At 37.6% G+C, this 14077-nt stretch overlaps 1 protein-coding gene across 1 annotated transcript in view; it reads right to left on the bottom strand.

The window, feature by feature from the left end:
* Positions 1–4274: 4274 nt before the first annotated feature.
* Positions 4275–14077, bottom strand: part of LOC107678424 (bone morphogenetic protein 1-like) — a 94589-nt gene continuing 84786 nt past the window's right edge. Inside the window, exons 16-20 of the mRNA XM_016473678.1 lie at positions 13270–13395; positions 12243–12370; positions 9980–10193; positions 9281–9531; positions 4275–5747 (exon numbers count right to left, since the gene is read on the bottom strand). Coding sequence (XP_016329164.1) covers positions 5610–5747; positions 9281–9531; positions 9980–10193; positions 12243–12370; positions 13270–13395 — 857 coding nt within the window. The 3' untranslated portion in view covers positions 4275–5609. The remainder of the gene's footprint in view (positions 5748–9280; positions 9532–9979; positions 10194–12242; positions 12371–13269; positions 13396–14077) is intronic.

Below are 14077 nucleotides of genomic sequence, written 5' to 3'. Positions count from 1 at the left end.
AATTCTCCATTATGAATGAGATCCAATTCACCAAAATGTCAAATATTTACATATTGCCATGTCATTTTATCCATCAGGATTTGATTGGTTGGTAAAAACTCAGGTTCACCCTCCAGATTATTTTAATGTATCACCTTCTCAGAATTTTTAAAAAGCTGTGTTAGCTACAACAGTATAACAATACTGAATTGCAAACTGGCTATTGTTTAACATTAACCAGTATCCACACAGCCTTGGTTACAGAAGAAAAATAAGAGACAGGAAATAGTGTTATCAATTACATTGTTTTACTTAATAATTAATAAAACTTAAATAAAAATATTACATGATAAAAACTTAAAAGGTTTCCTTGGCAACTAACTGAAAATGTGGAAGTACTAAAATTACAAAAAAAACTGAAATAAAAAAGAATTTAAAGCTAAATAAAAAAAGAAACTAATAAAACTGACAAAAGTGCATATCAAAATGATTAAAATGTTAACTAAATATAAAAACAAAGTATAAAAATAAAATATCATTCAAAATATTAATAAATACTATAATAGTGCATATTATATTAATACTATAAAATAACAATACTAAAATAACACTTGAAGGATTTTTTTTTTCCAGTTTGATCTCATGAGACAACTATTTTACATTTTGGTGAATTGGTGTTGAGTTTGCTGAGTTTGATTTGTACGAAAATGTACAATATTTAGAAAAAAAACCCATGAAGGTCCACCCCTAACCTAACCTTCAGAGGAACGCAAGCGGATCATATGAAAACATAAGTATGAGCAAATTCTAGAAATGTGTTAAAACGTAAAATAATTACAAATTGCCATGAGAATGTGTTGTTCTTTGTAATAACATGCTCAATAAGACCAGATCTATTTCTGATTTCATGTTGACTTTAAGGAACACAACATCCGACATTTTCCTACATTAATGTAAGAGGTTACTGTGCATTGTTTTGTTTTAGTCTAAAACCGATGAAGAGGGTTGCAGTACTGATCATACTGCTTAGGGCACTTAATTATATTTCAAAGTAAACGTAGTAAAAAGAGATGTATTTTTTTATTTTTTTTTTGCCTGTGAAATGTTAAGGTTATTGTCTGGACTTTTATAAGATAAAAGTGTAAAACCATGGTGAATTTCATGCTGGCTTGTGTAAGATTCTAACGACACAAACACCGAGTTCTGCAGAGTATTGTTGTGTGATGTGGTTTGTTCAAGTTCCCAGTGAAACCACTGTTTACATTCGTGTTTCTGCGCACCAAACGGATCCACTTAACCCGACGTGTCTTTATCTTTTTTTGACTGGTGCCAATTATCCGTCTTTCAAATCATATGCACACAAAAAGTTACAAGGATCACAGGCGACCTTCATTCGGCTTGATCATTTTGACCCTTTAACCAGCTGTCTGGAAATATTAAAGCACTTCAGCAGCAATCCACTTTCAGCCACAGACACTCGCTGTCCTCCTAAAAGCTCTCCGCTGTGCTCCAATGCCCTCTGCATGCAGGAATTCAGCTCACCTTCACAGCTCTAGCTGGTTTTCTCTGATATTCATGTTAAGGACTGACTGGAAATATTTTAGAGAAATATTCACACATTAACAGTCACACAGAATACATGCTGCCATCAATGGGTGAATCTCACAGAGAAATGTACAGGTCATATTTCACCTCCAAAATAATAATTTTTAGGTTTTTCAATTCCATATAAAAATGTATTACATTTTACTACAATATGGTGACAAATGTACAAAAATTAATTTGTAGTTAATATGTAACATTAATATGTTCACATTGTATAGGCCACTGACAATGGATGAGTTGTTGGTTAAATGTGCTTTATTGTCTTTATGCAAAACATATCTAAGTTTTCCAGTCAATTTTGGGATTAAATATGTCCCTGGCATTTCTTGACAGTTTTGGCAAGATTCACCCAAAAATGGCTTATGATGGAGCGAACATGATTATTTATGGTTATATCATAGGTAAAATATCATATTCACATTACAACAACCAAATCAAAAATGCAAAGATTTATACTTCAGTTTATAATCAACAATCATCATAATAGTTTTCCACTACATTTGAACTATTTACTGTGCACATTATCATTGGTAAGAGTTTTCTAAGAAACTTAAAACTTATTAAAACACTTACTTGACTTTATTTAGCTCTTCCCATCAATTCTGCTTAATATTTAATGTTGGAAACGGTAGCTAGGCATTAATAATGCACTGTGGTGACCATGCATAATTGATAATCTGTTATATAGCAAATTCAATACTGATATATGGTTTATTTAGAAATCCACAGTCATCAAGATGTGAGCTCAAGACCTTGAAACCGTCAGAAAAATAATGGAATGCCTTTAAAACATGTAGGACTTTTCCTAATAGTTGGAAAAACACCAGTTATATCAGAAAAAAAATAATTGAAAGTGCTAACTACTCTAACTGAATTGGTATATTTGGGCTTTAATTCAATTAATTAAATGGTCAGTCCATAATTCCTGAGTCTACAAGACAAAATGTGACATGAAGCATTTCAAAATGAAAATAACATTTTATGAAATAGATGCACTTGTTAACACTGTGCAATACATAGGTGAAAATTAGCTATACAATATAAATAAATTGCATCTTTTGTCTGCAATTACACATAGCCTTAGTTCTTATCAAGTTATCTATGGTTTAGTGTACTTTGAATACATTAATACATATTTACATACATACATATGATAAAATGCATAAACATGTACCAAGTCTTATGTGGGAAGGCCGGTCAGGGTGAATAAATCAAGCATACACTATTATGCTGAGGTAACATTTCAGAAATGTGCTAAAACAGATCATTTGAATCCCACATTTGCCCACAAAACACTATTTCTAACAAGAAATAACCTGGGCATTAAAAACATTAATAATGCTTAGGAGGATGTGCTTCGATTAGCAAAATGTACAAGTGCTCCGCTACTCTAAAAAGCTATGCTAGGAAGCATATTCAAATACAGAGATGCTAAATTGGGTATAGACGTTCTCTTAGACACAAAATAAAATCCATTTGAAGAACTAGGATAGAAGTTAGTTGATCTTGAGCATGAGGGTAAGCTTGCAAGGATGTATATCGAGCAACTTGTTTGGTCACAGCACACGTGGCTTGAAGGTTCAGATGGAAGGCATTGCAGAAACGTCTAAAACCTTTTAAAACCCCAAAATGTGTCCTCTTAAAACCATAATCCTCATCATTTGCCTTCCTGGATTTCACACATCCGAGTCAAACCGTAACCAAGTCCTGCAACAACTAAAATCTAGTGTCTTGAAATGATTCAGTGGGTAACAACAATCAGATATCCTGAACCTGAGATTTAAAAGAGCTTTAGGTAAATCCACAAAGGCAAACAGGTGTGAAATGATGAAACAGAGGAGACAGAGTCAACAGCCTTTGAAGGAGCTCTGCAGGAGCCAGAAAGAGAGAGAGGTAGGGAGCAGCAATGCAGACTGCATACTTCACAGGGATGATCCTGGAAATGGAGTGCGCTAACACTTCAAATCAAATGATCAACCCTGGGGATCAGGGGATCACTATTGGACCTTCAATAGTGCTATTCAGCACTATTCCACACAGATTTGACATCAAACATCCTCTTTTCCCAACTGACATTGCATATCAATGGAGAAACAGCGATTTCAAGTGACCGTAATGACTGGGGCGCAGGGCTCATTTGAAATAGCACCATCCCAACACTCTCCCACACGGTGAGGTACGTTATTGGTACAAATGAACATTTTACACAGTTTTAACAGTTTCCCCATAGTCAGCGGTGCAAGAGCAACATCTACCTAGCAATAGGCCATCTGAGGACTGCTAAAAGAGACAATCCTTTTAGGTTTTAACTCAAAATTGTATTGGGTGCAGAGACAACGGACCTTAGTCAGAGTAGACACCGTACGTAATCTGACCTGAATGAAAACGAGACACTATAGTTTGTTCAATATTGTTGAAGACAATATACAGTTGCTGTACTTCAATAAGTTTCAGGTCTTGAAGAGATAATTCCCCCAAAACGGAAAATTCTGGCATCATTTACTCACTCTCATGTCATTCCAAACCTTTCTTTCTTTTGCACACACAAAAGACATTTTGAAGAATGTTTCAGGTTTTTTTTGGGGGGGGGGGTCCATAGAACAAAAAAAGTCAATGGATTCCAACATTATGTTGTTTTGGACCCCAGTGACTTTCACTGTATGGACAAAAATTTTCTTCCAAATGGCTTCTTTTGTGTTTCGCAGAAGAAATTAAGTCATTTACTCAAATTTGGAGTAAATGATGACAGAATCTTTGGCTGAACTACATCTTTAAGTTCATAGGTCATGTCTAATTTTACATTTTTTATGTTTACCCTGACTAAGGTCCATACACACAGCTATCATACTATGACGCATACTATGATTTTGAAAACAACAGTTGGTCATGTACTGTGAGGAAAGAGCCTGAAAAAGAGGGAAAAGAAGATAAAAGAAAACAGCGGTGGGATGCAAGGACACAAGAGGACCCAGCAATTTTCATGCGATTGTGCCTAATTTGTTCATGATTGGCGAAGCACAGAGTGAATGCTACAAGGACAGCAGCAAATTAACAGGACCTTGAAAGAGTGTGTGCTTAAACTAACGAAAACTAAATATTTTCCACCATACCATCCTGTTTTTATGCAAAAGCAATTAACAGCCATCAGACATGGGCCACGTTTTGTTTATTAGTCTTTTAATATGATAACGGACTCTGAAAAACCTCCTCGAGAGAGTGATAATTTCGGGCAGGGAACCGTCTGGACTACTGGCCAGGAAAAAACGAGTTATTACAAATGCTGGTGCCATTACGTCCACATTTCCTTCTAGCTGTACCACATGCATCTCTTTGACATACAGTGTCATTTGCTCAAGTAATGACAAAGAAACTGGCCCACAACGGCCAAGGAGACTCTTTATGAACAAGCAACGCCAATAATGTCAAGAAGAGACGGTTGTTTCCCCACAGTGTAGCAGTAAATCTCACGTTTCAAGGTTGGAAAACATGTGAGGAACACCGTCCTGAATGCCCCTGCTTCACTCACTTCTCACTTCCTCTATCCCACTGTTGCACAGATGACTGGTTTGGTGAGTTTGGTTGACTGCTCGATCCTCCTGCAGGAGTTCCTTAGTGTATTTGTGTTTTTCAACACACTCTCGGCTCACGAAAGGTGAAAAAAGGAGGGGGGTTCCAGTATCCGATCAACTACGCCCACCCTTCCCCACCCTTGATTTCGCCCCTATATTGGTATCCAGCAACTGAATACATTCCACCCCCCTCCCCCCTCCACATCTTGCCCCGAACTTAATAATTAAAAAAAGGTAAAAACAAGGTCTACTGCAGAATGGCTTTACTCCTCACAGTCAGTAGGGGATGCCAGAACCCCTGTGAACTATTGAGGTGCGGTTGGCGTTCTTGCGGCTGGTCCGTCGAGTCTGGGTGTTCTTGGCGGCCGGGGGGCTCCGAGCGATGGGCGAGGCCCTCCCCCTGGGGCCCTTTCACTTCCCCCTAGGCCCTGCATGGCCCCTCCCGGCCACTAGGGGTCACTTCTTACGGGAGTGGAGTGTGTCCTGAAACTTGGTGCTGGTGTAACGCACGTGGAAGCCCTTCTTATTGATGGTGTCGTCTGAGCGGAATTTGATGACGATGGAGTCACCGGCGGAGTAGATCTCTTCTGGAGGCTGAAAACACAAAGATGGAGGCAGACGTGAGCTTGTGAGCACATTGGATGGAACTAATTCCCTTTTATTACATCAAACTAACCTCATCAATCCTAATGATTGAAATTTTCGTGCAGTGGTTCTCAATCCTGGTCCTGGAGAAACCCAACACTGTACGTTTTTGGTGTCTCTCTTATCTGACACATACATTTGAGGTCTTGGAGTCTTCACTAATGAGCTGATGAGTTGAATCAGGTGTGTTTGAATAGGGAGACATCTAAAATGTGCAGTGTTGAGGGTTCTCCAGGACCAGGATTGGGACCCACTGTTTTTGTGCACTTCAGTGTCTAGATCAGGGGTGTCCAAACCTGTTCCTTGAGGTTCCTGCAGAGTTTAGCTCCAACCCTAATTAAACACACCTGAACCAGCTAATCAAGGTTTTCAGACTCACTAAAACTTCCAGGCAAGTGTGTTGGAGCTGGGTGGAGCTAAAATCTGTAGGACGGTGGCCCTCCAGGAGCGTGTAGAGTGAGTCGACACTGAGTTAACAGGACTCCGAAAGACCACAAGCCGGAACTCGAACTCGGCCATCATCATTGTTTTCATTTTGTCACGCATTTCCTAGCTATGAGGTGCATGTTTCTGCATGATTTTGCTTTCAGAATGACTTGAAAAGTCTGATCCACTGTCGTTTAGTGTATGATGCCCAGTTTTTCTCTGCAACCATTTCAGTCAGCAAGGGTATCATATCTACGCTGCATGGGGTAAATCTGATGGGATAAATTGCCTCCGAAGGACACTTCGGAGCGTGAACAATCATGGCCACCATAACGAAGGGTTTCTCCAAACTGAAGTGCTCAAAACTGGTCACTTCAAAGGTCCCTTGAGAATGAAGTATTTCGAAAGGTACAACTAATGGACACTGCACTCCCATTATTCCCATTTACGTAGGTTAACTGTTCAACAATAGCACCTCCTTAATTGACTTTTCAAGACAACGCAGAAGTGTGTTCTGAAGAACAGCCTTTTGGTCCCCTACACCCTTCAAAGCTCCTACTCTAGAGGGTAAAACCTACGCAGGGACTAAGGCATCGGGATGAGCCCTTCAGAATGGAAAGCAGCGCTAGTGAATTTAAAAGTCGTGCATTCCAGACTTAACTATTGTCTTTCACCTTACAGTTCTAAAGTGCTACCTACATAGTCAACACAACGTGACATAGTTGCACTCTCCACACGAAAACTGTACCTAAAATCAGGCATGGAAATTATGCTTCTATATAGAATACCTTGTTTTGGCTGAAATTGTTCTACCAAAATATATATTTTAATATAATTAGCAAAACATATACAGCAATTGTTTATCGAGTACTGAAAAGCAATAACAGTAGTTCCATGTAATTAAAATGAACTAATTCATCCAATATTTGTGCTTACGAGAGTAGAGTCATTAGCTTAGCAACATGCTAACATTAGAATGTTTTGGAACGGTGAGTTCTAGTTGAATATTTTGTGGTCTGTTTTTTTTTTTTTGGTGAGGATGTTTTATTAAGTCCAAAGTACACCTCAGTTTTGATGTGAATGCTTAGTGTATAGGTGCACTGAAACACAATTATTATGTACTCCATTTGACAGCATGCGCAAACACAGGTGCTTGACATGCTCACTGGAAAGTTTCCAGTGTCTGCACTATTTCTCTCCTGAAGTGCTGACCAATAAAAGTATCTTTGTACTCATTTAAACTAGAGTTCGGTCTAATGCGTTTCTTTTTTGACTATGAAACACAGGCTGGGTAAGTGTCGCCACCCAGTATCTCTGTACTATGTTGATGATAAAATTTAGATTGCGCATACTGTAAGCATACTCTAGTGTTTGCGTCAAAAACCAAGTATACATTGAGCTTTAGAAGGTAGCTGCCTATGTAGACAGTGAAAAGTACCTATAGGGCTTCACATAAGAACCTAAACCTCAAAGCATTTGATACGGTTTCAGAGTAGTTTCCATTGTGCAGTGGCTCTTTTCTGACCAAGCTTAAATGGGTTATTTTGGGCTGTGACAGCCTAATGTGGCAGCACACTTAAGCTCATGTTGCTCGAGGGACATATTCCCTGCTGTTAGTAAGTTGTCAGTTGCTTTGGATTAAAAGCATGCTCTAAATGGCAAGCTACCAAAACTTGATTGTGGAAAATGTGCACTGTCTAACATCCTCTTGGTTCAATTTAAACAAATCTCTCGGTTGCGTCCAATGCCATCGGCAGTATCAGAATATACCTTGTCTACACTCAGCATCAACTGAAGTAATTACAATAATCATGCTGTTTTGAGCCCTATACAGCTAATCGCATTTACACACACACGGACTCATTATTTCAGAAATTTTGTATGTAACATAGTTGTATACAACTTTTTTCTCCAGAACTAGAAATGAGGAAAATCCCTGACGGCCTGTTTCAAAGATCAGTGTTTATCCTATAAGGCAATGGTTCTCAAGTGGTGGGCTGTGTCATCTGTTGTAATAAGGTAATGGACAGCAGAGTAAAACGGGACTATAAGGGCCAGTAAACACAATGTCCGATGGCTTGTAGCAACCAATCAAGCCTAACAAAGTCATTAGAGTGAGAAAGGGCAAAGAAATGTGGTTCTGCGTGATTAGCTGTATTAATTCACACAGAGTACTGCTGGTGCTGAGTGATTGGTTTCTTGGAATTTCTTAAATTAAACTTTATTATGGAACATTTGCATTCAGGTTTTGATGATGTGGGCTAAAACTGCAAGTTAAAGGGATAGTTCAAATGTCAAGTTCCGTCATCAATTACTCCCCCTCATGTCGTTCCATGTCATTCTTTCATTCATCTTCAAAACACAAATGAAGAAATCTTAACGAAACCTGAAAGATTTCTCTCTACATTAAAAGTCCATTCCACAAAAACATAGATGCTTCAAATAGATCATAAAGAGAATCCGACAGTTAATCCATATGAATCAAGCAGTTTGATCACTACATATGGTAAGCAGATTTACTATAAACTTTTATTCATATAAAAACACTGATCACCAAAGTAGTGCATTAAATATATGCTCAAACTTGCTTGCTTTTGTTCGTATTATGTGTCACACAAGTATGTTTGAGCTTGTAAACCATATTTGCTGTGCTCTATGTATGTGATCAATGTTTATATGCGAATAAAAGCTTAAATTAAATCTGTTAAATAATAAAGCAGTCGTATTTTCAGAAGACTTGGATTAAACCACTTGATTTATATGGATGACTTTTACAATTTCTTTGTGAACTTTGTGGAGCGTAAAAATTTTGGTGGAACTGACTTTGAATGGAGGGACAGAAATCTCTCATGATATCATGAGTTTCAAAGATGATGCATGTCTTATGGGTTTGAAATGAAATGAGGGTGAATAATTGGTGACTAAATTAAATTTTTCGGTGAACTATCCCTTTAAAGATCACTTTTACAACAAGCTTGAAACAACTTCTGACATGAAATGCAGAAACATTTTGATGTTTGTTGATTTTATGCAGCAAATCTAAATCTGTGCTTTACCCCTGATCCACAGTAGCGGCCTAGTCTGGGTGATTTGGTGTCCACCCCATCAAACAGCTCCATGTAATCATAGCCACAGTCGGCCTCCTCCTCGATCTCGAAGGTCTGGAAGATGAGCTCCACGCCATAGCCCTTCTCTGCTGTGATCACCCACTGACAGTCGGACGCCCCGGGGTAGTTATTATCACCAAACTGGGCATGAGAGTAGAGGTCTTTAGTTTTCACCTCCGCTTTCAGATGGCCTCCGCACTCTGGAGAAGAGAAGAAAATGAACACCGGCGCATTCAGCATCTCAGCATATCACTGCAAGTCAATAGTCTCTTGTAGCCAGAAGTGTGACTGAGACTAGCACTCAATGATATAAACATCAGAGAGTTGCTGTAGCTTACTTTTTTTTTTTTTTGCAATATAGTGCTAAAAATATATGCTATACATTTGGGATTCTCAAACTTTTATGTCAGCTGAACCCATCATTGTAATTGTCATTATTTATTAAACTTTGGTGTCATATTTAAAAAGCAATAAGCCATTTGAACCATGTGCGTCAGGGATTTTACCATGGCCTGTTGTTAATGACACAAAGTGGAGCACTGCATGGTCTCTTATAGCTTATTGTTTTATTAGGTTGTATTATATGAGACTATATGTAATTCCACTATTTAGTGGTACTGTATATTTCATTCAGATGGATGTACTCACCTGCAGTGTGGGAAGCCTCGAAGCCTTTCTTCTGCACTGAGTTATCAGAGAAGAAGCGGATGAACATCTGGTTGCCGGTGGATATGATCGGTTGAGGTTTCTTGGTACCGCAGTAGCGTCCGAGGCTTGGTGCTTTCCCATCCCGACCGTCGTAAATCTCAATGTGGTCATAAGCACATTCCAGATGAGGCTCCATGTCGATTTCATTGAAAGCCTGAAATATACAGTTGAACAAAGTTTGAACGGCAGACACTCAATATACCATTACAATGAATGGTAGTGAGCTGCTTCGCTGTCTATATAGACAGCTATCTTCTAAGTGGCCGTTCACAAAGAATGAGTTTTTGGGTTTAACCCTTAAATGCATACCTCGGGTCTTTAGCGACCTGGGACATCATTCTCTACCCTCTCCCTCCTTCATTATTTAAAGTTAGACATCAACTTTCTTAGTATTCCTCAATCTATTCCTTATAAACAATATAACAAGAAAAAAATAAATAGTAAAATATAAAATAATGCCTGTTTTCTGATTAATTTTTTTGTAAAAAGTGTATAGGGTCGCTACAGACCCGAGGTATGAAAATGTGTACGTTTTTTTTCCCTGCGCTACTATATTTGCATATTTGATGACTCAATTTGTGCAATGCATCTTTTTTCTTCAAGGTGGCACTCTTTGATACACAATGATGACGTGATGTTTCACTCATAATTACCGCAGGCATAAAACAAACGAATATCATCAGCAAAAACTGAACTGATTTGAATGGCTTTACTGCAGAGCAATTACTATACGCAATGAAATATAAATGTCACTGAGATTTGATGCTGGATGTGGTGAATAAGCTGCAAGTGATCAAAATATTGAATATGAAGTCATTGAAAACGATATTTTGAGAATATGGTTGAGATCGTGAATGTGAGGCAGATGCTGAATGTACTGTGGAAGTGCGCTCTGACGGTGACAGCGATGGTAAAATCATCTGCTCAAATTGAACTCTTAAGTTTCAAAAGGAAATGAAATATGCTTTATTTTATTCTTCTGTAATTGTTTTTAAAATATCAAGATAATTTTTTGCTATTGCAGCAGTTAGAGGTCCATCCGTGCTGGATATATATAGGTCCGGGTCGCTAAAGACCCAAATATACAATAATGATTAGCAAACATTCATGCATTTAAGGGTTAAAAACATGAGACAGAGTGCCGTGGGATAAAAAAAAAAAAAAAGAACATCTAGAGACAAATGTAAAATTTGAAATTATGTGTTTTCAGGATGGTGTATCATGCATGAGATGATGCATTGAACACGTCCATTTAGTGCATGTTCAGAAAAACAATGGAAAAGCAACAAAGTGGAAGGTAAAAATGCGTGGTGTGAACGACCCCTAAAGGGCCATTCACACAGAACTTGTTTTTGCATTTTATTTACTCACCCTTAACTTGTTCCAAACCTGTTTTTTTCTTCTGTTGAGCACAAAAGAAGATATTTTGAAGAATGTTGGTAAGCAAACCAAACAGTGGACAGTATCCATTGACTTCCACAGTATGGAAAAAATACTGTGGAAGTCAATGGCTACCGTCAACTGTTTGCTTACCAATATTCTTTAAAATATCTTCTTTTGTGCTCAACAGAAGAAATACATCATACAGGTTTGGAACGACTTGAGAAGAGTAAATGATGACCAAATTTTAATTTTGGGTGAACTATCCCTTTAAATTCTGCCTACGTAGGCAGCACACTAGGTTTTGGAACAGAGCAATAGTGCTATCAGTACTTAGTCGTTATCTAGTCTATATGTTGAGGAAGACACAGGATATTAAACAATATTTGTGCACAAACATGCACACGATTTTTCATTCATTGCTCCCAGGGATACTTGGACCTGATTGGTCAATCGCAGCATTCTGCAGTCAAATGTTCTTGTATAATTATGCTATGTTGTATAAATGTGCCAAACAACCCAATTTCTTACATAGCTGTGCTAGTTTCATGCCTCAATCCACAGACTTTTTCTTCTTAAAATAAAATAATTTAAAATTACATAATTTCATTTATTTATTTGTTAATAGCCATGTAATAAGTGAATAATGTGTCAGCTGGTCTTTATCGCAAAATAAACCATTTCAGGGTGATGCAAGGTCCTCCTGCTTCACTCTGGGGTCAAGCTCACTCTGCAGGGTTTTGTTTTGAACGAATGACCGTCTGGGCTGTACATTACCCAACTATGGTAAATAAGGATGGAGAGAGGTTGTACTATTACATACTATTTTGATCCGATGTCCCGGGGTGGTGGAGAGGGCCCAGGTGCAGGCCTTCTTACTGGGGTATTTATCTGGCCAGTTGGGGCTGGTGATGGTCCCACTCACGCTGTTCACAACGTGATCACAGCCGGCTGTAAGAGATACCGATTACACGTGACATCCAACACTCGAATACACACACAAACAACCTCATCCTCTCGCTCATCATATGAGCAACGTTCAAACTCCAGACAACGAGAATCAGTGTTGTTTTTGGCACACAGATCCATGCATTTCCGAACCTCCTCAGACAACTTTTTTCTTTCTTTTCTCCCAAGCACTGCCACTCTCTTTCTATTCCTCATGACCACACATCTATTATCTATTATAGTGCTTATTTGTTCTTTTTGAATCTTAATAGCTGTGATCACCTTGAATTATCATTTTATGGAGAAGCCATGCATTTCCGAACCTCCTCAGACAACTTTTTTCTTTCTTTTCTCCCAAGCACTGCCACTCTCTTTCTATTCCTGCCCGCAAGAGGAAGGCGTTCTCTAAAAATATCCAGATGCTAGTTAGTGTCAGTGAGCTGAAATCCATGGTGAAGGTTTCCGAGCAGTTTCGTGCGTTAATAGGGAAAATAAAAACAACCAGACTGCTGTTCGTGCCTCAGACAGAAAACACAGTGACCCTCCAGACATACAGCACGTAATTCTGCTAGATTTGGTGAAACACTTGCAAACTTATAAATTATATTTTTATGGAGAAGAGCAGCATGAACAATCTTCATTATATCTCATTTTGTGTTTCACAGAAGAGAAATGGCATACAGGTTTAGAAAAACATGAGGGTGGGAAAGTGCTGAAAATATTCATTTTTGGATGAACTATCCCTTTGGTAAAGACATATTTCATCACTTGAACATTGGTATATTGTATCATATTGCTACCATTTTTGTTTTAAGAGAGTTTACATGGCCTATCATGACTTATTGCTTCAAAGGAACACTGTCTCGGTGCATATTCACATATACTGTAAGCATGTTTCTCACCTTCCTTGCAGTCATGTTTGTTCTCATGCAGAACGAAGCCACTTCTGCACTGACAACTGTAGCTGCCAAAGGTGTTCACACATTCATGCTGACATCCGCCGTTCTCCTTAGAGCACTCGTCTTTATCTGTGAGAACAAAACACCAGATGTCAGTCAAACACACTCAGGATTTTTTATTTATTTATTTATTGTCCCCTAGGATGATAAAATAAGAATAACATCATTCTACTTTAATGAGATACATTATAATAGCATTACACTTTTTATTGTGCTACTTTAATTCATTTTAAATGTTGAAAATTTTGGGCTTAAAAATAAGGCCCTTTGGAACTAAAAATAAATAATAAAACAAGAAAACTCTACTTTTCACTTTTTCATTACAACTTGCATTAAAATGCATTTAGTATGTGTAATTTGTACAATTTAAATTTTAAAAAGCACTATTAAGGACAGATTTAGTTTTTTTGCTATATATACAATGTAGAAATGTATTTTTCGAAGTTGTAAATCAGATAAAGATTATTGGAGTACTTTTTACAAGAAAATACTATTTCAGATTTTCTACTTCAAATTTTCATTGTAATTATATATTCTATATATTATATACATATTACTTTTTATTTGCACATTATATTTGTAATTAATCTCAAAATTAACTGAGTGCTAGTTAATGTATTATGTTAACAGGTTGAAGATTATCCAAGTTTTTATCCAAAAAAAGTGAAAAATCATGTAATTTCCATCACATAATATCAAAAATACCAAAATGCACTTTTAATAAAAGCTACGATCAGATATTTTTTTTCCA

This window comes from Sinocyclocheilus anshuiensis, unplaced genomic scaffold (assembly GCF_001515605.1).
Source record: "Sinocyclocheilus anshuiensis isolate Anshui unplaced genomic scaffold, SAMN03320099.WGS_v1.1 scaffold112, whole genome shotgun sequence".
NCBI lineage: Eukaryota > Metazoa > Chordata > Actinopteri > Cypriniformes > Cyprinidae > Sinocyclocheilus > Sinocyclocheilus anshuiensis.
This window is presented reverse-complemented; position numbering and strand designations above follow the sequence as displayed.